The 22,414-nt window shown below is 52.0% G+C and overlaps 1 protein-coding gene across 1 annotated transcript in view; it reads left to right on the forward strand.

The window, feature by feature from the left end:
• The first annotated feature begins 9,244 nt into the window (after positions 1-9,244).
• LOC102109635 (uncharacterized) overlaps positions 9,245-22,414 on the forward strand; it is a 138,592-nt gene continuing 125,422 nt past the window's right edge. Inside the window, exons 1-4 of the mRNA XM_088063820.1 lie at positions 9,245-9,886; positions 11,097-11,250; positions 14,817-14,895; positions 15,081-16,028. Of these exons, the coding sequence (XP_087919946.1) occupies positions 9,285-9,886; positions 11,097-11,250; positions 14,817-14,895; positions 15,081-16,028 (1,783 nt within the window). The 5' untranslated portion in view covers positions 9,245-9,284. The remainder of the gene's footprint in view (positions 9,887-11,096; positions 11,251-14,816; positions 14,896-15,080; positions 16,029-22,414) is intronic.

Raw genomic sequence — 22,414 nt, forward strand, 5'->3', positions numbered from 1 at the left:
ACTGCCCCAGATGTTCCCCAGAAAAGTCCCCATGGACCCCAAAAGTGGCCACTTTTACCCTGTCTGAGTAAATCATTAAAAAATATGATCAAAGGACTAAAAATAGGAGTAATTAGCATCAAGAGGAAGAAATAGTGATCAATTAATTAATTAAGGGAATTGTGGTACTTAGAGCCAGAGAACAATAATGATTTTTGTCCCTGAAAATGTATCAATTCTTTTATATAAATATAAAAATTAGGTTATAAAAATACAGAATAATATTATTATAAAAATAAAATTTTATTTTTATTAATTTATTAGATTTTAATTATAAACAAAAATTGATAAATGTTATCAATGTTTTGGGATGTCAGTCCCAGGTGGGCGATGTCAGACATGCTGAGGCTCGGGGTGAGGAGCAGGTTGTCCAAACAGGGGCAGCCCACAAGGGGCTCATTCTTCTCTGTGACCAGACCTCCTCAGGAGACATTCAGCATCAGGATTGTAAAGAGTAAATCGTGACCTCCTGATCAGTACACAAAGATGTTTTACAGTTTGAACAGTAGAATGCTGTCACCGTAAGGTGCCTTCTTTATTAATATACCTCATGTTGTGTCATGTTTGTTAAATACCAATGTTGTACCAGCCTTGTTAATGCCACCTGGCCTTGTCTATTGCCTCTGCTGCTCCCGGCACCCCCAATGGCACCGATGACAGCACCCAGTGTGTAGATAAGCCCAACTCCCATGGGGGGTAGCACCCAGGGGAAGTGGGATTAACATCTAAAGATCCCTAGAATCAGCGAGCCAGGGAACAAAACGGACTCCAAACTACACAGAGGAGCAAGGGAGAATGTTTAGCAACTGATGTTCCGGACCTCATCGCCATAACTACAACAACGGTTGCTATCCATGACTACCCAAGATTTGCAATAAGGCAGGGTCTTCCTAGAGACTCTCCTGAAGGCAGAATCCCCAGCTCTGCCTTGTTGCAAAGTTGAACACCTCCTTTTCTGAGTCATCCATTGGGAACAGCAGTGGTTGAGCTCCCCCACCCAGAGCTGCCCTCAATAAAGGCATTAAAAAGGAGCTGCTCTCCTTGCCTGTTCTTTTCAGAAGGACTGACCCCGTGGCAGAGTGACCCACGCTGCAGCACTGTGAGGGGGCTGTTCCCCATGGGATGGACTCAGCTTGGAGAAGTTCCCGGAGAAGTCTCCGGTGGGAGAGAGCCCAGGGTGCAGCAGGGGAACGACTCCTGTCCCTGAGCAGCGGGAAAAGCCCCGGGGGATGGAGTGACCATGGCCCCATTCCCTGTGTCCCTGCACTGCCGGGGGAGGAGGCACAGCTGGGAGGAGGGAGTGGTGGGGGGAAGCTGGTTTTTCTGCCAGAAATCTCTCTCCTCCCCCACTCAGCCACAGGAATTTGGGGCAGTTTACCTTTTTAGGGGAAAATCCCAGCGATGCACTGATGCTCCTTATTAGCGTTGGGAGAAGTGAGGCTCCAGGGCTTCCCGCTGAGCCGGAGACACCGAATACCCAGGGCAGGGAAAGGCGGGCCGGGAGCTGCGGAGAACTTTGTTTGTGTTGGGAGCTCAATGGCGGCTCGGGCCGGGCCCGTTCCAGGGCTGTTCCTCATCTCCGCCCTTCCCCTCACACAGCCCGGGGGGCCCTGAGAGCGCGGGGCGGGGCCGTGCCGTGCGCAGAGCCCGCCGCTGGCTGCGATTGGCTGCTGCTGCCGTCACTCGTGGTTCTGACGCGCACTGATTGGGCAGAGCGGGGACAAGCCCGGCCCCGCTGCCGCCCCCAGGGCGGCCGTGGGGCAGGAGAGCCGCCATTGCCGGAGCGTCTGTGCGGGCCCGGCAGCGGCGGCAGCGGCCGGAGCCCGGTGAGGCGGCGGCGGAGCTCGGAGGCGGCCCCAGCCATCGCAGGTGGGAGCCGCGCTCGGTTCTGCGGGGGCTCGGGGCTCGCTGCGGGCCCGGGAGGGGGCGGCAGGGGGCTGCGGCGGGTGGGTTGTGCCGTGGCCGGCCCGTGTTGGCCCTGGGCTGAGGGCGCTGCGGGAGCGGCCGCCCGCGGTCTCCTTCCCGCTGGGGCCTCGGCAGGAGCCGGTGCCGGAGCAGCGCTGGCTCGTCCCGGTTCGTGTCGGTAGCACGGAGGTGGCTGCGCTGTGCCCGGGGCTGGGCGGGAAAATTCCCGGCGCCAGAGGTTTGTGTGGCCAAAGGAGGCAGAGGAGTGGTGTGAGAGTGACTTTATTGCTGCCCGAAGGGAGAGGCCATGGGGCATTTGCCGTGCGCTCTCTCCACTTGCTGGAGGACGCGGCCTCGTTTTTGTCCTGATTTTCCCGGCCGCGTGTCCCTCTCCCTTTCCCCACTGGCGGAGGTGCTTGGAAGGTTCAGACTTCCCGATCCGCCTGCTGCATGTCCCGGTTAATATGTATCCCCCACTTTTGTATAAAATCCGGTACTGATGGCTCTGTTAAGTCTTTGTTCTTCTGGAAGTTCAGGAATTTAGCGGGACTTTGTCTGAGCAGCGGCCCTTGTCAATTAGTAACATTTTCTGAAACAGATGCTTTTTCCCATTGCTTCCTTATGTGCAAGTCCCTGGCCCTATCTGCAAGCAGATTCACTCACTGACTCTTTTCTTCCTGGGTGTTCTTTGGTTTTGGGATTGCTCTCAGTGCCCTCATTCTCTGTCCTTTTGTAGCCGTTTCTGGCTCAGGAGGCCTGGCTGCCCCCTGCATCCCCTTGCTCAGCTGCTGAATGAGCTGCACTCAGCAAGGTGTCGTGCATGGTGAAAAGATGAGAGTTGCTGTAGAACATAAGAGGAGAAACTGCATTCCTTTAACCCATGGACTGCCAGGGAACCACAAAAAAGTTGCCCATTCCCATCCTTTCCACGTTTGGTCCAGTACATGAGCTCTTTTCTTATATCTGTTGTTATCTGTTTCTCCACTTTTCCTCTGTGTTCTGTTTGCCAACAGCAGTTTGAGTCATTTAATTTTCCACAAACTCTGCCTCCTTTTCCTGCTAAAAGATAATCTGACCCCATCCCATGGTGAAATGTTGTGTTCCTCATCTGAGCAGATTGGTTGGGAAGAAAGTCAGGAACTGGAGCTGTCTGGTTGGGGATTATTTTGAGGACATCCTGTAATCTAATTATGCCATGGAAATGATAAATGGTTTCTCTGGTACCTGATATGAATTTGTTAGGGTTCCCAGGGCCTGGTCCATGGTGTTGCAGGATTTGTTCTGGTGGCCGTTCATCTTTTCCCCATTTTTGGGTGCTCCCTCCAGCCAGGGCTGCATCAATTTTTGGCTTTTCTCTAATTAAATCAGCACATACTTGGATTCCCAACTGAATTCCCTGAACTTGGGGTAGGAAAAAACCCCAGTGCTCTAATTCACCCTATATAACATAGAAAGTGAGAGCACAAGTTGAGGTGGGGACTGGGATGATTCCCACCCATTTTTTATAGTGAAGTTTTCAGAACGATCTCCATTTGCTGTTTTCCTTTGCTGATTAACCAATTTCTGCTGCAGAGTCAGATATCCTCACCCTGGGCTCTGCCTTCAGCTGTGCAAATTCCCCCTGTGCCAGCAGGCAGAGCTTGGGGTGAGGGACAGAGGAATTCAGCCCAATTCCTCCCCCAGGCAGGAAGACCCTGGTACATTGTCCGGGCTTTGCCCCAGGGGTGTTAATTTGCATTTCTAAAGCCCCTCTGCTGGCTGCCTGGAATGAAGCTTCTCTTCCTGGGCAGCCATGGGATGACTCACATGGAGGGCTCCCTCCCCCATCTGCTTTTTTTTTTTTTTAACAATTTTCTATTAACTGTTTCTATTTTAAAGGGCCACATTTCAAGGTCTTCTGGTTTTCAAAATGCAGCTTAAAGGTGAACACGGAAAAACACATACCATAATTTTGCTATCACTACAAGCCACGCACAAACATAAAAACAAAAATTAGAAAGAAATCAAGTATTTTCTTTTTCTTCTCTTCTGACTAAAAACTGATTCTCATACCCCTGGCCCAAACAGAACTGACAATAGAAAAGTAGAATTATTATGAAAAATTATTCTAATGGTGTAATCCTTTCACTGAAACTGTGAAAAGGAAAAACTCTCCAAAATGTCTTTAGAGAAATAAGGCATTACTTGATTCTGAACAGAATCATTTCAACCACACATAGTCTGCATGTGCAGAGAAAATCATTCCATGACATGAGTTTTACTAGATGTTTCCTAAACTTTACACAGTCTGAACCCATAGAAATCCATTGGTTTAGTGTTCATTGTTTCCAAGTTGTGGAGTCCTTAGTGTTTGGTTTCCTGTTGCACCCGGATTTCTGTGCCTGTGATGTGAATTAGGTCTGCACTCCTGGATTTCCTGCTCAGCCTTTTCCAGACCAGGTGTCTCCAGCTGTGCCAGGGCAGTGTCTGGGGTAGATGTTGGTTGATGTTTGCTGCTGGGCCTTGATGTTTTGTTGATGGTCGTTGTCTTTGTGGGAATCTTTTGGGCTCTTCCCAGTCTTTTGAGATGTTAAGCTCATCTCTGCTGAGTGGTGGAACATCCCTTAAAAAAACCCTTTAAAATTCCTTTACCCAAGGCAAATGCAAACCAAGCCTGACTGGAGAAATCAAATAAAAAATAATTTTACAGTTGGTATATTTTCCAATACTCTAATCCCAGCCAGCCCAGAGTGTGAGTGTAATTGAGAGCCAGAGTGGAATTCTCACGGTGCCTTCCCCAGCAGCTGTGGCGAGGGCAGGCACAGAAAGCCCTGAAGCTCCAGCAGTGCCAGCCAGGATTGTCCCGCAGGGGCTGGAGATGCCAAAGGAGGGTGCCCAGGCCGAGGATTTCAGCAGAGGATCTGTGGGCAGGCCCAGGGGCTTCCCCCGCTGGGGAGCCCTGGCTGCTGCTGCCTTGCCTTCAGTGCAGGCTCAGGGGCGGCCTCCCATCCTCCTGCTGCAGCCGGGAAATCCAAATCTGCGGGGCTTCAGAGCCCTTGAGCCGAGGCTGAGGGGTCCCCCCGTGTTCAGCTGTGCTGGGGCTGTTTCTGTGCTCAGGGACACTTGGAATGGGCCGTGCCACTTGGCCACCAGAGCTGCTTCTTTCCACTGCTTCGGCAGGACCCGATGTCCTGGTTGGGTGTGTCGTAGTAGAGATGGACAATGACACCTGTTTCTTCTTCCATCACAGCCAAAGCTTTATTGCACACAGCTTATATTTACATGGTTATCAGAAGGCACCGTGCTTAATTCCAGTTGGTTGGGAACTCAGTTCACTGGTTGGTAATGGTGAGTGTACACGTCAATCCAAACTTTTCTCTCTAACAATGTTCACATACTTTTTCTACTGATTCCCATGGGACAGATCCCTTGTTACTGCAGGTGCACTTGTTTTTCTCCCCAAGAATAGTTTGTTATGTTAACAAACTTTTCATTCTCAAGATGTTTTTGCCTGGGAACTTATCAGGCCAGCTGCTAGCTACACTAAGCCCACGTAACAAGTCCTAAACCATGATTTTACAAGTCCTTTCTTATGTAAGGTTTTACCTTTATGTGACAGGGTGTTGTGGACAGCAAAGTCCAAAGGTGGGTGTGTCTCAAATCTCTCCCAGCCCGGGTCTGGATCTCTCTCAGTTCAATGCAGGCTTGGGTTTCCTCCCAGCCCCCTCTCCAGGCTGTTCAAACAGGAGGCTGGGTTAAACCCTTCCCCTGTCCTCAATTCTAAATCCTGCTGTGCCACTGAACAAGTTTCATACTGCAGTCACCGAGCTCTGCTCATCCATTTAGGGGCTCTGTTGGGGTACGTGGGAGAAGGTGAGGAGGGGTCCCCGGGGGTCGTGTCCCCCCCCGGGAGCGCCTGTGACTCCCCCATGTCCCCCCCATGCCGGGCTCACCCCCTTTTGTCTCTGCCAGAGCTCCTGACCCAGCTCCTGCTGTGCCCTGGGAGGGGCTTTGGGGAGCCCCCCTGGGACCCCCTTGGATCCCCATTCCTGGGCCCTGGGACCCCCCCGCATCTCCTTCCCCAGCTCCGGGACCCCCTGCACCCCCTTCTCCTGCACCAACAGCGCCCTGCACCCCCTTTCCCGGGGATCCTCCCCTGCCAGCCCCTGGATCCCCCGGTTCCGTCAGCCCGGGGACCCCCGGAGCCCCATTCCCGGCCATCCCGGGGCACCGCACCCCCAGGCCTCCCTTTCCAGGGAAAGCCGAGCTGGGCACGGGGCTCTCCAGCCGCTCTGGGATTTCTGATCACCCAAAGGAGAGGGAGAGAGCAGCAGAGAGAGAGAGAAGGAGATTGGGAATCGGGGCTCGGGCTCCCAGCGCCCGCTCCTGCTCCGCCGGGGCTGGGGAGCCGCAGCCGCAGGAGAAATGGGATCCGCGGATCCCGGGGCTTCCCCCGCTTTGGGCCGAAGCCGGCGGGTTCCAGGCAGAGTTTGGGCGCAGGGCCCGGGAGTTCAGCCCAGCCCGGCGCGGGGGTCCCGCAGTGCGCGGCCGAGGAGGGTCCCGGGGGATCCCGGGAGGGGATCCAGGGGAATTCCCTGGGATTGCCCCGTCCCCTCCCCCCGCGCTCCCTCGGGCACTTTCGCTTCCGCCTTGCCCGCCCTGCGCCGCCGGGATCTGCCCGGCGACCGGTGACGTCACTGCAGCCTCGGGCTGCCACTGGCGGGCAGCAAAGAGCGGCGCCAATGGCGGGCCCGGAGGCGGCTCTGGGGGCGGGGCCGGGGCTGTGGGCGGGGCCGCAGCGGAGCAGCGCGATGGCTCCAGCGCTGGGGCCGGGGGCGCTCCCGGGGGGCGGCGAGAGGTGAGGGGGACCCCCGGCACCGGGACTCTTTGATCGCCCATTCCGGAGCGCCGAGGGGCCCCTAAACCCCCATTCCTGGGCGCCGCCATCCCACCGAACCCCCATTCCCGGCCGTGGGTCCCACCCTGCACCCCCTTATCCGGCACCAGGAACGCCTGCACCCCTTTCCCGGCCATCCCGCCTCTCGCAGCCCCCAGAGCCCCCTTCTCCTTGACCCATTTACCCCCCGGACCCCTATTCCTGCCTCTCCCAGCAGCCAGCCCCTCCTTTCCTCAGCACTCAGGACACCCGGGACCCCTATTCCCAGCCATCCCGGCTTTCCCTGCCCTGTCCTGGCAATGGGGACAGCGGGGACCCTTGGAGCTCCCTTTCCTGGATACAGGAACGCCCTGAACTCCAGCCATGCCACATCTAGCCAGCCCTAGCCTCCCCTCTTGTCAGTCCTGGCATCCCCAAATGCCCTTCCCGGCTCTCCCCGTTCCCCCTTTCCTTCAGCCGTGACCCCCCCGATCCCAAATCTCCAAATGTCCCCCCAGTTCTCCTCTCCCTGCGTTCCCTGCACGCGGCGCTGTCGGAGCCCGGCCCGGGCTTCCCGCAGTCCATGTCCATGGGGTCCCTGGCTGGGATCCCCTTCCAGCGCCGCCGCAGCGAGCGGGGCCGGGCGGAGCCGAGCCGGGATCTTGGGATAGCCAGGGCTGGGATATTGGGATAGCCAGAGCTGGGATATTGGGATAGCCAGGGCTGGGATATTGGGATAGCCAGGGCTGGGATATTGGGATAGCCAGGGCTGGGATATTGGGATAGCCAGAGCTGGGATATTGGGATAGCCAGGGCTGGGATATTGGGATAGCCAGAGCTGGGATATTGGGATAGCCAGAGCTGGGATATTGGGATAGCCAGAGCTGGGATATTGGGATAGCCAGAGGCGGCACAAGGAGCGGCACCGGCACGGGGCCAGCGGGGAGCTGCAGATGCTGCAGCAGCGGCACAGCCAGAGCGGGGCTGAGCGGGGGGAGCCGGGGCTGGGGGATCTGTGGGGCTGCGATGGCAACTGTGGCACCGCCATGGGGATCCCTGAGATCCAGGCTGAGGGATTAACAAATTCCCTGGCTCACAGCTGCAGGGAATGTCTCCGGAAATATGTCAGATATGGGCGGGAGGCGCTGGAGTGTAAAGGTGGGGAGGGCAGAATTCCCATGGGAATATGGGAATGTGGGATCAAGGAGGACAAAATTTGGGAACCTGGGAACTCCCATGGAAATTCCATGGATGGATCTCAGACATCCCATTCCCACGGGAATTCCCCGGATGGATCTCACTGCCATGCCATTCCCATGGAATTCCATTAGGAGATCTTCCCATCCCACTGCCATGAGAGTCCCAATCCGGTTCCCCTCCAAACCCATCCTAGGGGTTACCCTGTTCCTTGCCCTCCCCACCTCCCCTAAGACTCCTGGGGGTCCCCCCATGACACAACCAGCCCCCCCAAACTCTTCCTGGGTCCCCCCTCATCCCCCTATAACAGGAATTCCTGGAAGTCCTCCTGTGTCCTGTCCCCCAGGACTTTGGGGGTCCCACCCGACCTGTCCGTGCACCCCCAGATTTCTTCCACAGCCCCCCTGTGATGGTGGAGGGTGGGGGCCGAGTGCTGGTGCCCCCCTGCCTGCAGCAGATCCAGCGGTGAGGGCAGTTCAGGGGGTCCCTCATCATTTGGGGTCCCTGGGATTTGGGGTGACCCCCCGGGCCCCCCAGGATCTCCCTGAACACGCTGACGCTGCCCGTGGGCACAGTGAGAAGGTTCAAACTCGGCACGGGGTCCCCAGCACTGCCACCCGCATTGCCCAGGTACCCCCAAACCTGCCGAGAACCCCCAAAGTCCCCAGGACACCCCAACCTCCCCTGATCCCAAACAGAGCCCTGGATACTCCAAAAACTCTTCAAAACTGCAAAACCCCACAGAGACATTGAGAAGGTTCATACCTGGCATGGGGTCCCCATCTCCATCACCAGCAGGTACCCCAAAACAACCTTGAGACCCCAAATTCCACTCCTGGGATCGCCCAAATTCCCTCATCGGGATTCCTGTAAACCCCCTTGGGAACCCCCCAAAAACCACCGTGGCCCCAAAAACACCCAGAACTTCCCAAACCCCCCAGGAACCCCTCACAAAGGTTTATACTCAGCATGGGGATCCCATCACTTTCATCAACATCACCCAGGTACCCCCAAACCCTCCTGGGACCCCCAACCCCTCCCGGGGCTCCACTGCCGGAACCAACGGGAGTGGTGTTGCCCTTTTAAGAGGAGTTACAGTGGGACCCGACAACACCGGGGGCCCTTAAAGTGGCCATGGTAGAGAGAACCCCCAAAATCCACCCTGGGGGACAAAACATCCCCTACAGGGGCTTGGGGTGGGGGCACCCCTAAAAATGTCACTTAAAGCCGTCATGATCCCCCCCCTCAAAAGGGGCTTGTGGGGCTGCAGCTGTGTAAACACCCTAAAATGGGGGGGAAAAAACACCCCTGTAGTGGTGGGATCCCCCCCAAAAAACTGAAAAAGAGAAAAACTCCTCTTGAGAGGGGCCTGAAGACCCTGAAAGGCCCTGGAAGAGGGACAAGATCCCCTCCTCTGCTGGGGCCTCCCCGAGCCGGGAACTCTCCCGTTCCTGCACTCGGGGGAGCCCCGAACGACGGCGGCTCCTGGGCTGAGCCCCCCTCAGCCGGGGCTGCGGGGGGAACTGGGGGGGCTGGGACGGGGCTTGGGGGTCCTGGGGTGAACTGGGGGACCCTCAGTGCTCCCACCTCCCCCTGTTCCCCTGTCCCGCCCCGTTCCCATTGTTCCCCCAAACCTCCGCTGCCCCCAGCTCGGTTTGGGGGGGACCCAGCCCTTTCCCATCGTGTCCCGGCCCGGCCCCGCTCACCCGAGGGCTCCGAACCACGCACAGGGACAGAGGAGGGACAGAGGAGGAGGAAGAGGAGGGACAGAGCAGGAGGAAGAGGAGGAGCAGGAGGAGGAAGAGCTGGAGCAGGCAGAGGAGGCTCCACGTGCGCTCCCCGCTCTCTGGATCTGCAGCTCCTTCGGGACCATCGCCCCCCATCCCGCAGGTGCCCGGGGAGGGGGAGCTCGCCCCAAATACCCCGGGGGTCCCTGGGTTTGGGGTTTTTGGGGGGGATGTTTGGGGATGGCAGGGCTCCAGAGCCGAGCCGCAGATGCCCCTCGGGGGGACCCCGGGGGTCCCCGGGAGGTGTTTTTGGGGGTTCCCGGTGGCGGTGGCGGCAGAGCCCCGGCAAAGGGGCTGGGGGGATGCGGGTCCGGCATGGCCGGGAAAGGGGTTCGGGGCTCCCGGTGCCGGCAGTGGCTGCTCCCAGCATTGCCCAGTTGTTCTGCCTGTGTGGTTCCAGTTTCCTCGGCACCCCACGATAAGCCAAATCACTCCCAGTCATTCGCTATTAGAGTACAATTTGTCTCCATTTTCTCCCATTTTTTCCACATTTTTATCCAACTTTCCCCCATTTTTATCCCATTTTTTTCCCATGTTTGCTGTATTTTCTCATTTTTATCCCATTTTCCTATAATTTTTCCTCATTTTTATCCTATTTTTTATTTTTTCCCAAAAATTTTCCCCATTTTTTCCTCCATTTCCCCCTTTTTAATCTCATTTTTCCTCAATTTTTTCTTAATTTTTCTGATTTTTTTTCCTATTTTTTCCTGCATTTTTACTCAATTTTTTCTCCATGTTTTCTTAATTTTTCCCCATTTTTTCCCTATTTTTAATCTGTTTTTTCCCCATTTCCTCATTTTACCCTCTTTTTGCTCTATTTTTCCCCAGTTTTTTCCCCATGTTCTCTCCTGTTTTCCCCATTTTCTTCCATTTTTCTCCCATTTTTGCCTCATTTTTACCATTTTTATTCCCATTTTCCCCCATTTTTCTCCCAGTTTCCCCCATTTTTTTCTCTATTTTTATCCCAGTTTTATCTCATTTTTCCACAATTTTATCCTTATTTTTGTGTATTTTTTTCTCCCATTTTTCCCAATTTTTCCTCCATTTCCATTCCATTTTTCCCTATTTTTATGCCATTTTTTCCCTATTATTTTCCCATTTTGGCTCCAATTTCCCCCATTTTTGCTCCATTTCCATCCTATTTTTCCCTATTTCCCCCTAATCTTCCCCATTTAATTATTCCAAAAAATTAATATTTTGGCAGTGAAAAATAGAAATTTTGGTGGGAAAAAAGGGTGTTTTGGGGGCAAAACTCCATGAATTTGAATCACAGCTTTCCCATGATTTTTCCATGATTTTTCCATGATTTCCAGCCGGAAGGAGGAGTGGGATTCAACCGAACATTCTGGAAGCTGGAATAGGACCAGGTCATCAACCTTCCCAAAAATCTTGACCAGCTCATCTGCAATTCCACCTTTCCCCACTCCCTGGATTCCCAGGTCTGGAAATTCTTCTACGGCCTCCCAGGTAGGCAATTCCCAAAATTCCATGGAAAAATGGGATAGGGGGATTTCATCCTGTTTTTTTCCTGATTTTCCCCATTATTTTCCCCAATTTTTTTCTCTCTTTTTTTTTTTTTTATTAATTTTCCTGATTTTTCCCTTATTTTCCCCTGAATTTTTCCCATTTTTTTCGCCATTTTTTCCTGATTTTTTTTGTTTTTCCTGATTTTTCCCTCTTCCCAAAATTTTTTGTCTTTCCCCCAACTTCTTCTCAAATTTTTCCATAATTTTTCTGGTTTTTCCCATTTTTTCCCAATTTTTTCCCTTGTTTTTCACATTTTCCGTTCCTGATTTTCCCCCAATTTTTTTCATTGTTTTTTCTGATTTTTTTCCCTGATTTTTTCTAGGTTTTATTCCCTTTTTCTTATTTTTTTCGTCATTTTTCACAATTTTTTTCACAATTTTTTTCACAAATTTTTTCACATATTTTTCAAACTTTTTTCCTGATTTTTCCCTCTGATTTGTCCAAATATTTCCCTTTTTTCCTAATTTTTCCTGATTTTTTCCTGTTTGTTTCCTTGATATTTCCTAGTTTTTTCCCAATTTTTTTCCCAATTTTACAAAGTTTTTTCCCCATTTTCTTGCACTCATTTTTTTTATTTTTTCCTTGATTTTTCCCAGTTTTTTCCCAGTCTTCTTCCTCTTTCTTTTCCTGATTTTTTCCTGTTTTTTCCCAATTTTTTTCCTAATTTTTTTTCTTGATTTTCCCCCACTTTTTCCTGATTTTTCCCTCTTCTTTTTGCAATTTCCTCCTGGTTATTCCTCATTTTTTTTCACAATTTGTCCCTGATTTTTCCTTGTAATTCCTAATTTTTTTACTGATTTTTCCTGATTTTTTTCAGGTTTCTTCCCTCTCTTTTCTTGATTTTACCCAATATTTGCTCAATATGTTTCCAGATTTTCCCCATTATTTCCTGATTTTTCCTGATTTTTTTCATGATTTTTTTCATGATTTTTTTATTTTTTTTTTTTATTTTTCTGATTTTTTTTTCAATTTTTTCCCATTTTTTTTTCTTAAACTTTTCCTTGATTTTTGTGCTTTTTCCTGTTTTAATCCCATGTTTTTCACTGATTTTTCCCTATTCCTTTCCCTAATCTTTCTGGTTTTCCACCATTCTTTCTTGATTTTTTCATTATTTTTTTCTGATTTTTCCAGATTTTTTTATCCTTTTCCTGTTCATTTCCCTGATTTTTCCCTGATTCTCTTTTTTTTCCACATTTTTTCCCTGATTTTTTCCGAATTATTTTCCTTATTTCTTTGCAATTTTTTCTCAAATTTTTCTGGTTTTTTCCTTCATTTTTCCAATATTTTTCCCAATTTTTTCCTGATTTTTCCTGATTTTTCCCAGGGTCTTTTCAGCTTTCTTTTCCTGATATTTTCCCTGATTTCTCACAATTTTTCACCATTTTTTTCATGTATTTCCCATTTTTTCCTGATTCTTCTCTCTTCCTTTCCCAAATTTTTTCTCACTTTTTCCCAATTTCTTCTCAAATTTTCCTAGTTTTTACCTGATTTTTCCTGGGTTTTTTCCTATTACTTTCCAGATTTTATTCCTCTTTCTTTTCAGGATTTTCCCCAATTTTTCCAAGTTCTTTCCCAGTTTTTTCCTGATTTCCCAAATATTCTTTCCAATTTTCCCTGGTTTTTCATGATTTTTCCTTCTTTTCCTATTTTTTCCTGATTTTTTCCCCATTTCTTCTGACTTTTCCTGATTTTTCCCAGATTTTTTCCACTGTCTTTTCCTGATTTTTCCCCAATTTTTTCACATTTTTTTCCTGATTTTTCCCTGCTGTTTTCTCTCTTTTTCCCCCAAATTTTTCCTGGTTTTCCCCAATTTTTTGTCAGATTTTCCCCTGTTTTTCCCAAATTTTTCCCAATTTTCCCTGATTTTTTTTGATTTCACCCTGCTATTTTTCTGTTTTTTCCCTGAATTTTCCCTTCCATTTTCCTTGAATTTATTCTGGGCTTTTTTCCATTTTTTGCCAATTTTCCAGTTTCCTTCACACTCCCAGTCTGATCCCGGTCACTCCCAGTATAAGGCCAGTGGCCCTCAGTTGCTCCCTGTCAGTGCCAGTATGACCCCAGTAGCCTCCAGTGTGATCCCTGGGACTCCCTGTCTCTCCCAGTATATCCCTGTCAGCCCCAGCACGCTCCCAGTCATTCCCAGCTCCTCCCAGTTGCTTTCAGCATGATTCCAGTTGCTCACAGCCACTCCCAGTCAATCCCAGTATGATTCCAGTCACCCGCAGTGGGATCCCAGTCTCAGCCAGCAGGGACCCAGCTGCTCCCACTGTGATCCCAGTATGATCCCAGTTGAGTATGATCCCAGAATAGTTGTAATTCTTCCCAGTTCCTACCAGTATGATCCCAGTTGTCCCTGAAATAGTCCAAGTCCATCTCAGCATGGTCCCACTAACTCCCAGTTTCTTCCACTGTGGTTTCAGCTGTTCCCAGTATGGTCACTGACACTCCCAGTACATCCCAGCTGCCCTCAGCATGCTTGTGCTCATTCCCAAAGATTCCCAGTTGCCCCAGTAAGGTTCCAGTTACCCCAGTACAAACCAGTCCCTGCCAGTGCTGCCACTCCTGGGATCCCCCAGCCCTCTCTGTGTTCCCCCCTCCCACATCTCCCCAGAGGAGCCCCAAGGGCTGGCAGTCCCCAGCCAGGGTCCCCAGCCAGCCCCAGGTTGGATCTGCAGCCCCCAATTTTCCCAGTTTCCCTCTCCTTTTCCCCAGGCCGGGTTCCCCCCGTCCCCAGCGGGTGGGAGCAGCTGAGAGCCCCGCGCTGCCCATCCCGACCTGTCCCGGCTCCATCCCCGCTCCTGCCGTGGGCTGTGAGGGGTTTGGGAACGGGGCACCGAGGGTGTCACTGCTCCTGGGGGAGGAGGAGGAGGGATGGAAGAGGAGGGATGAAGGAGAGAGAGAAGGGATGGAAGTAGGAAAAGGAGGTGGGGTTAGGGAGGAGGAGCAGGAGGAAGAGGAGGGACAAAGGAAGATAAGGGAAAGGAGAAGGAACCACAAGGTTGAGCACTCCCTGAATTCACAGCCCCCCACCTGTGGGGTCATTATCCCCCATCCCACGAGGGGGAGCTCGGCCCAGATATCCTCGGGGGTCCCTGGGTTGGATTTTTGGGGAGATGTTTGGAGAATGAAGAATTCCAAAGCTGAGCAGCAAATGCCCCTTGGGGGGACCATGGGGAGTCCCAGCATCCCTTATTGAGGAGATGGAACTGGGGGGAACTTTTCAGATTCCTGGCACTCCCAGCAGCCTGAGGAGGGCAGGGACTGAGTAGACAGGGGACCCTCCAGTACAAGCGTGACCCCCAGCAGCTGGGACAGGGGGGAACCCCTGAACACCAAAGGGGAGAGAGCAGAGATGGGCAACTTCTGGGAGGCATTTTCAGGGCTAAATCTTGGTGTTTGGGAGGTTTTTATGGGCCCCAGATGCCCGGTGACTTCTAGAGATGGACTTGGACAGAGCAAACCCCCTAACACAATGTGCTTGTGAATTGTATTTTTCCCCAAACCAGGATTTCCCATTCCCAAATCTTGGCCAGATGGAGAAGCAGGCTGTGAGGAAGAGGAAGATGCCCCAGGACACCCAGGCAGGTGAGGAGGAAGTCAGTGCCCCTTCCCCCTCTCTCCTGCTCCATCTCCCAGCCCAGCATGGCCCCCGGCTGCAGGACAACCCCGCTGCCGACGCCGTCCTGCCGGGGACGCACTGGGGGGATCTCCTTCCCCTTCCCTCTGGCACGGAGGCAAATCCCATCCTCTCCTTGTCCTTCCTCCCCCAGACAAGGAGCTGAGGATGGAGACCAGGGAGGACAAATCCCCACAGCAGAACCTTGTGGAAGAGGCTGATTTGAGTGGCTCCACACCGCAGGAATCCAACAGGGAGGAAAATCCCCAGAGATCCCGCAGGAGGAGGGGCTCCAAACCCATCCCAGGGTGCTCTGAGGAGGAAAGACCCACCCTGTGCCAGGAAGGTGGCCAGAGATCCAGCCAGGGCTCTGAGCTGGTGGTCCATGAGCAGCTTCAGGATGGGGAGAAGCGCTACAAGTGCTTGGAGTGTGGGAAGAGCTTCAGCTGGAGCAACAAACTGATCCGCCACCAGATGATCCACACTGGTGAATGGCCCTACAAGTGTGGGGAATGTGGGAAGGGCTTCAGCTGCAGCTCTGAACTCATTATCCACCAGCGCATCCACACTGGAGAGAGGCCTTACGAGTGTCCTGAGTGTGGGAAGAGGTTTCAGACCAGCTCCACTCTCCTCAGGCACCAGCGGATTCACACGGATGAGAGGCCCTTCCGCTGCCCCGACTGTGGGGAGGGCTTCAAGCACAACTCCCACCTTATCACCCACCGGCGCATCCACACTGGGGAACAGCCCTATGAGTGTGGGGAATGTGGGAAGAGCTTCAGCCGGACCTCCAGCCTGATCTACCACCAGAGGACCCACACTGGGGAGAGGCCCTATGAGTGTGGGGACTGTGGGATAGCCTTCAGCCGGAGGTCCCAACTGATCATCCACCAGATGATCCACACTGGGGAGAGGCCCTACGAGTGTCCTGAGTGTGGGAAGAGGTTTCAGACCAGCTCCACTCTCCTCAGGCACCAGCGGATTCACACGGATGAGAGGCCCTTCCGCTGCCCCGAGTGCAGGAAGGGCTTCAAGCACAAGTCCCACCTCATCAGGCACCGGCGCATCCACACTGGGGAGAGGCCCTACGAGTGTCCCCAGTGTGGGAAGAGCTTCACCCAGAGCTCTCACTTGATCAGACACCAACGGAGGCACCAGTAAGGGAAGCCCTGCGAGTGCCCCAAGTGCAGGAAGAGCTTCGTGTGCTGCCCCAGCTCCATCCCCCACCAGAGGACCCACGTTGGGCAGGACCTGATGACCCATGTTCCCAGTGATCTGTGTTGGCAACACACTGGGCTGGTGGTTATTCTGGTTTGGTTCTATCTTTTGATTCATCTTCATCTCTTTAAAACAGACAAAATTGGAATAAAAGTCTACAAATTCATCAAAGGCATCTAAAACCTCACATTTCCTAATGCTTCAAGGGAATCTGGGAGATACCTGGGAGTATTCAGGGGTTGTGGGGTTATTTGGTGGAGTTGTCTCCATTTCTTGGCACTCAAGGAGACGAGAGAGTTCGATCTGTCACCTCAAAACCGCTCAGTGCCATTGAAATCTACTCAATCCCACCCAAAATTACTGGATTCCGCAGCCCCTCAGGGTGTGTTGCCTTAAATTTTAGCTTTCATATCTTTCATGTTCTGCATTGCCTGGGTTTGTAGTTTTGAACTTCACGTTAGGTGTCACTGAGCTCTCTTCACAGAGTAGGTAGATAAAACAATTCCTTTTCTAGCTTGATACCAAGGACAATTGTTACAAGTTCCAGGCCCAAAAACATGAACAAGGGTGGACTGAAGAGAGGAAACAAGAAGGATGGGACTTGATCATCTGAAGCTGTAATTGGAGAGTGAACAGATTGCAAAATCCAGATGGACCTAAACTTGTAAAAATGTGAGACCTCGTGATCAGTTGTCCATTTTTGTGACCATTTTTGGTCCATCCTGGGTGTAGCCCTGGCCACAAGTACAGGTTCTTGTACTGCTCAAGGTATATCCTTTATTTTAATAAACTTTATTCTTAACTCTGTCCAGCCTCTGTTCTAGGTCAGCCTTCTGAAGGCATCAGGTGGAATGGGGTTGGAAGGGGATTGGGTGAAGTGGGATGCAAATCAGGAGGGGTGAGATGGGCATTGGGTGGGGCAGGATGGGTGGGATGGAGTTTGGGAGGTGTGAAATGGGGGAAATAGGGCTTGGGAAGGCATTTTGATGTCCATCAGGAGTGGGATGGATTTGCCTTGGGATTGGGGAGGTGGGGTTGGATCTGCAATGAGATAGCCAAAGTTTGGGGATGATGAAAAAAGAGGGTGCGACTTATTCAGTAAGTTTTGGCTATTCCACATTCCTGAAGACATTTTGGTGTATCTCACGTTTCTGAGGCAGTTTTGGGGCACTCCCCAACTCTTGGGGGTTCCTGAGAGCAGCTCAATACAGCCCCATTGCCAGGGGTGTTTGCCATGGGCACGAGCTCAGAGCTGTAGCCAGAGTGCGTTGCCTCAGCGCTGGAGAGCAGAGAAATGATGAATGGCCCCAGACATCTCCAGGGTGTGTTTGGGGGCAGAGCAAGTTCTGCCTAGGTGGGACGGTCACTGCCCCAGCCCAGCCACTGCAGCCTCTGCTCCAGCCCCAAAGTGGCTGCCAAGGCCCTGGCACCCCAAAAACCCCAGCTGGGAGAGGGAGCAGAGCAGGTGAGGCTGTGACACGGGTGTGACACTGACATGTGCCACGGCCCTGGAGCTCACAGCAGCTGAGATGGCGCTGGATCCAAGGCTGACTGTGGATCTCTGTCCCTCTCTCTCTTCTCCTGACCTCCAGTTTTCAAAATCTGGATAACTTGAAGTTGGATGGGTTGGACGAGTTGGCTCAGTCAGTGCTTAGTGAGGTGATTTCCTCTAATTGCATGCAGATTTATGATTTCCTGAGTACCTCATTCTCTAAAGTTTGCAGCTGAAAGTTTGTTCCCCCCTCCTGAGAAGTTTGTAGTTTTCTCCCATGCACTGCCCGGGGGGATCGAGGTACCTCAGGTCCCTTTCCAGCAGGGCCCGAGCGAGCTTGGGGCACAGCACAGGGAACTGCAATGCTGAGCCAGCCCTGGCTGGGTTGGAGGAAGCAGAAAGGCCAAGCCCTGAGCCCAGGCCTGGCACAGCAGGGCCTGTCCCTCACGGGTGGCTCGGGGCTCTTTGTGGGGCAGTGGGATGTGAGGGGCAGCAAGGACAAATGCCATAAACCTGCAAGCCCTGCCAGCCTCCTCAGGGAGGGCCCAGGGAGGAGCAAAGACCTTCCTGGGGCTGTGCCCTGGGCCAGGAGGGATTGTGCCAGTGGAGTTGACCTTAAATTTCTTCTCCCAGGCAGCTTTAGGACATGGAACGTGGAGAAGCCAGAGCCAACTCTCAGCTTTCCGCAGTCCTCCAGTAGAATCCTGTGTGGGGAGCAGCCTGGGAGCAGGGTTTGTGTGTCAGGGGAGGGGAATTCAGAGCCCTTTTCTCCCCCATGGCCTGAGGGTCTGCATTTTCAATGGCCCTGCAGCTGCCAAAGGGGCCTTTTTCACCCAGCTGAGAACAGTTCTGCTGATGGCCTGTCCTAAACCTGTTTTTCCTGCAAATGTGCCTATGAAGCCTCATTTTTTGCAGCCCCAGGTGTTGTGTGCATGCAGGTGTCTCAACTGAAGGGTGGGACAACTCTGCCAGGTAGGAGTTCTCTTTTTCGTGGTGTTTATTTTTTTTTTTAAATTAACTCCCCCTGTGAGCTGTGGGCAGAGCTCTGTAACTGTGTGTGACACTTGTGTGTGGCACTGTGGGGGTGGCCAAGGGGACCTTCCCCGAGCTGTCTGCAGAGGAATCCACAGCAGCCCAGGCCGGGGGTGCTCAGTGGCCGCTCAGTTCCGCTGACTGGACGCGGCTCTGGACGCTTCCCTTGGAGCGTCTCCAGGGAGGGAACGCTGGGGCTGCTGTCCCGGCTGTGGTGTCACTGCCAGGGGAACGCTGGGGCTGCTGTCCCGGCTGTGGTGTCACTGCCAGGGGAACGCTGGGGCTGCTGTCCCGGCTGTGGTGTCACTGCCAGGGGAACGCTGGGGCTGCTGTCCCGGCTGTGGTGTCACTGCCAGGGGAACGCTGGGGCTGCTGTCCCGGCTGTGGTGTCACTGCCAGGGGAACGCTGGGGCTGCCCCGCTCCTGCCCCACCCCATCAGCTCTGCCAGCGCCTCCAGGGGACACAAAGGCTGAGCCAAAGGGTGAGAGTTGCACAAGGGGCTGAGCTGGGATCTGGGACCCATTGGGATCATGGAGTCCAGCCCCCGGCCCTGCACAGACACCCCAACAATCGCAGCCTGTGCATCCCTGGCAGCGCTGGCCAAAGGCTCCTGGAGCTGCGGCAGCCTCGGGGCCGTGCCCATTCCCTGGGGAGCCTGGCCAGTGCCCCAGCCCCCTGTGGGGGAAGAAGCTTTTGCTGATCTCCAGCCCAGCCCTGCCCTGGCCCAGCTCCAGCCGTTCCCTCGGCTCCTGTCCCTGCTCACCTGGGCAGAGATCAGAGCTTGCCCAGAGAAGCTGTGGCTGCCCCTGGATCCCTGGAAGTGTCCAAGGCCAGGTTGGATGGGGCTTGGAGCAGCCTGGGATAGTGGAAGGTGTCCCTGCCCATGGCAAGTGATGGAATGATAAGGTTCACTTAAGGTTTAAGGTCCCTTCCAAGCCAAGGCATTCTGTGATTCTGTGATTTTGGGGGAGATGCTGAAGCTCTGGCTCAGCTTTATCTCAGCGAATGTCTGGCCCCAGCAGCAGCCATGGGTGGGATCATCTCCTCCTCCCTCTCGCTGTGGCTGTAACTCACCCAAGGGCAGTGTCGTAAATCAAATTGAAATTTGGACAGCTAGGGCTATTGGGTTAACAGCAGTTTAATAACAAGAAAAACAATGATACCATTTAGTGAATTGAACACAATAATACAATTTAATAAAATAATACAATATAGTGGTTTTAATAGCAATTTGATATAGAAGGAATACAATTTAGTAAAAGAGTATAATTTAGTGACTATATTCATATTCAATAAATTCACTATTCATATGTATGAATATATACATGAATATAGCTTGCCAGTAAATATGATTAAAGCATAAGCAAAACTGACTGGGGTACGGAGAAGGCTTCTCAACCCCCTTACATATGAAATAAAGCAATTCAAACTAAACTTATATACTATATACTTATACATATTCATTCATGTTTCCAGTAAGTCTCATCTTATTTCTGATTCTTTAATTTTACATCACTATTCTTCATGGTGCATGCTTCACTTGTTGCTAAGGGATCTTCAGTCTTCTTTCGGTGGTCTTTTGGATGAAGGCTTACACTCATCCTCATTGTCCTCTGGATAACCTTACAGGCTGTGTCTGCGTCCTAAGCCTTGTGTTATGTAAGTGAGCATTGTGCTCCACTAATTAGTCTTATATTTTATAATTTTCAGGTCTTATGCCTAAAGTCGTTCCAACTTTATCCATCTCAAGGTCGATTTTCTCTTGGGACATTTCTTATCTCAAAACCACATCCTCTATCTTAATTTTAACATGTAACATCTGTAGAGGGGGTACATCTGCCTTGTAACACCAGTTCCCTTGATTGCTCTGAATAATAACTTTCCAAATAGTTACAATTTAGTTAGCACGAATCATTTCCATTTACTACAGGAGAGTGTGAAAACAGGAGCATTGTTTGGTGTGGCCTCCTCTCTGCCTTTCACACCTTTCAGTGCTTTGACCCAGCCCAGAGCTTTCTCCAAGAGTGCAATGAAGCAGCTGTTCCTGCTCCCAGCTCTGGCTCTTCCCAGTCTCTGTCCCTGACTGGTTTTGTCCCTCTTGCTGTGCCCTCTGTTCCCCCAGGGGGCTGCCCCAGACTGAGGGATCAGATCCAGGCACTGCTGCTGCTCCCTCGGGACCAGCCCCAGTTTGGTTGTTGCTGTCAGTGCCAGCAGAAGCGGTGGCTGGAGCAGCGGGTGCTGACAGTGGCCCAAGGCCCGGGGCTGGAGGGGTCCCTGGGCTGGGGCTGGGAGGGAGCTGCCCCTTGTTCTCCCTCTGCCTCACGCAGAGCTGGGCCGGGCACAAGTGGGGCAGCAGAGCCAACAGGGAGCCTGCGAGTCTCTTCCAGCCGTGCCTGCTCAGAGTTTGGCCTTGGAGCTTCAGGTGGGCAAAGGCAGCTGCTCTGCTCCCTCTGCGTGTGCCCGTGTTCAGCAGTGCTGCTCCATCAGTCTGTGCCCAGCAACGGGGAAAAGCCTCAGCCCTGCAGGGCCAGGAGCTGCCGGGCTCTGCCTGAGCAGCTCAGCCAGCGGGAAGGGAGCTGCTCCACACGGGAACCAGGAGCAAAGGACATGCCTTTTCTAGGACATGCTTTCTGTAAAAACAAAAACAAAAACATTAAAAAAAACAAACAAAAAAACCCCAAAAAACAAAAAACAAAACAAAACAAACACAAAAAAATATGAAAGATAAAAATTACTCCCAAATGAGTAGTGAAAAATGATCTATAACTCTTGAATAAGAAAGAGGTAACTGATCTTCTGAAAAAGAGAACTCAGCTTTGATTTTAGTTACTTAGTTTGTACACGTGCTAGTGGAAAGGATCCATTAGCTGCCTTCCTTTACAGATTTGATGGATGTTTTCCAATATTAAGATATTTTACACTGCAGTTAAAGGAATAGGAAATTGAAATACATGTTCTTCATGACTGTGTCTTGAGTGTAAAAATTTTGCAGTTTAAAACTTGGACCTAAAGTGTTGCAAATGGAAGTGATAAATCCCAATGGCCTGAGTGAATGCAGCTTTTCCTATGGGATGTGCAGCACTCCAAGGACTTCCTCAGTGGGGCTGTGGGTGCTTGGAGCTTTGTCCTGTGCCACTCCGGGATGTCAGGAAATGGGACTTCACCTGCCACCAGCCCAGGTCACGCTCTGCCACCCCAGCTCCTTGGACCTTGTGTCCCCAAAGAAGACACAAGGTGTTTCTGCTGCTCCACATTTGCACAGATCCACAGAGAGCTGGGATTATCCCAAGTCTCGTGTCTCCATTGTGCCATATTCCTAAAGAACCAGCAGCCCATCCCGACGAATATGGTGAGTTATGTGGATGGTTGTCAGCTCCCTTTCCTGCCTAGAAATCCTGAAACTGCTTCTAAATGCTGTTCCCTTCAGCTCTTGGACACCTACTGACACAGAGCTGGGAAAAAAATGCCCTGGCCATGGCTTACAAGGTGAGTTATGCCAAAGTGAGAGCTCTGTGGGAAATCTCTATCCATCCCTATCCTTTTAATATATCTGTACGTGGGGGTGTGCATGGATGTGTCTTGTATGGAAAGGAAGGAGTGTGCAAACAACGTGACTGACACTTTCACTCTCTGTGTTCATTCCATACTCACGGGTACCAAGATATTATGGAAACCTTTGCAAGGACAGACCCTTCTGTCCATGGATACAGAGACATCCAAGAGCCCCTGGCACAGACAGGGGCTG

The sequence above is a fragment of the Pseudopodoces humilis genome, chromosome 18 (assembly GCF_049639895.1).
Source record: "Pseudopodoces humilis isolate 2021_Gansu_Grassland_sample_001 chromosome 18, ASM4963989v1, whole genome shotgun sequence".
NCBI lineage: Eukaryota > Metazoa > Chordata > Aves > Passeriformes > Paridae > Pseudopodoces > Pseudopodoces humilis.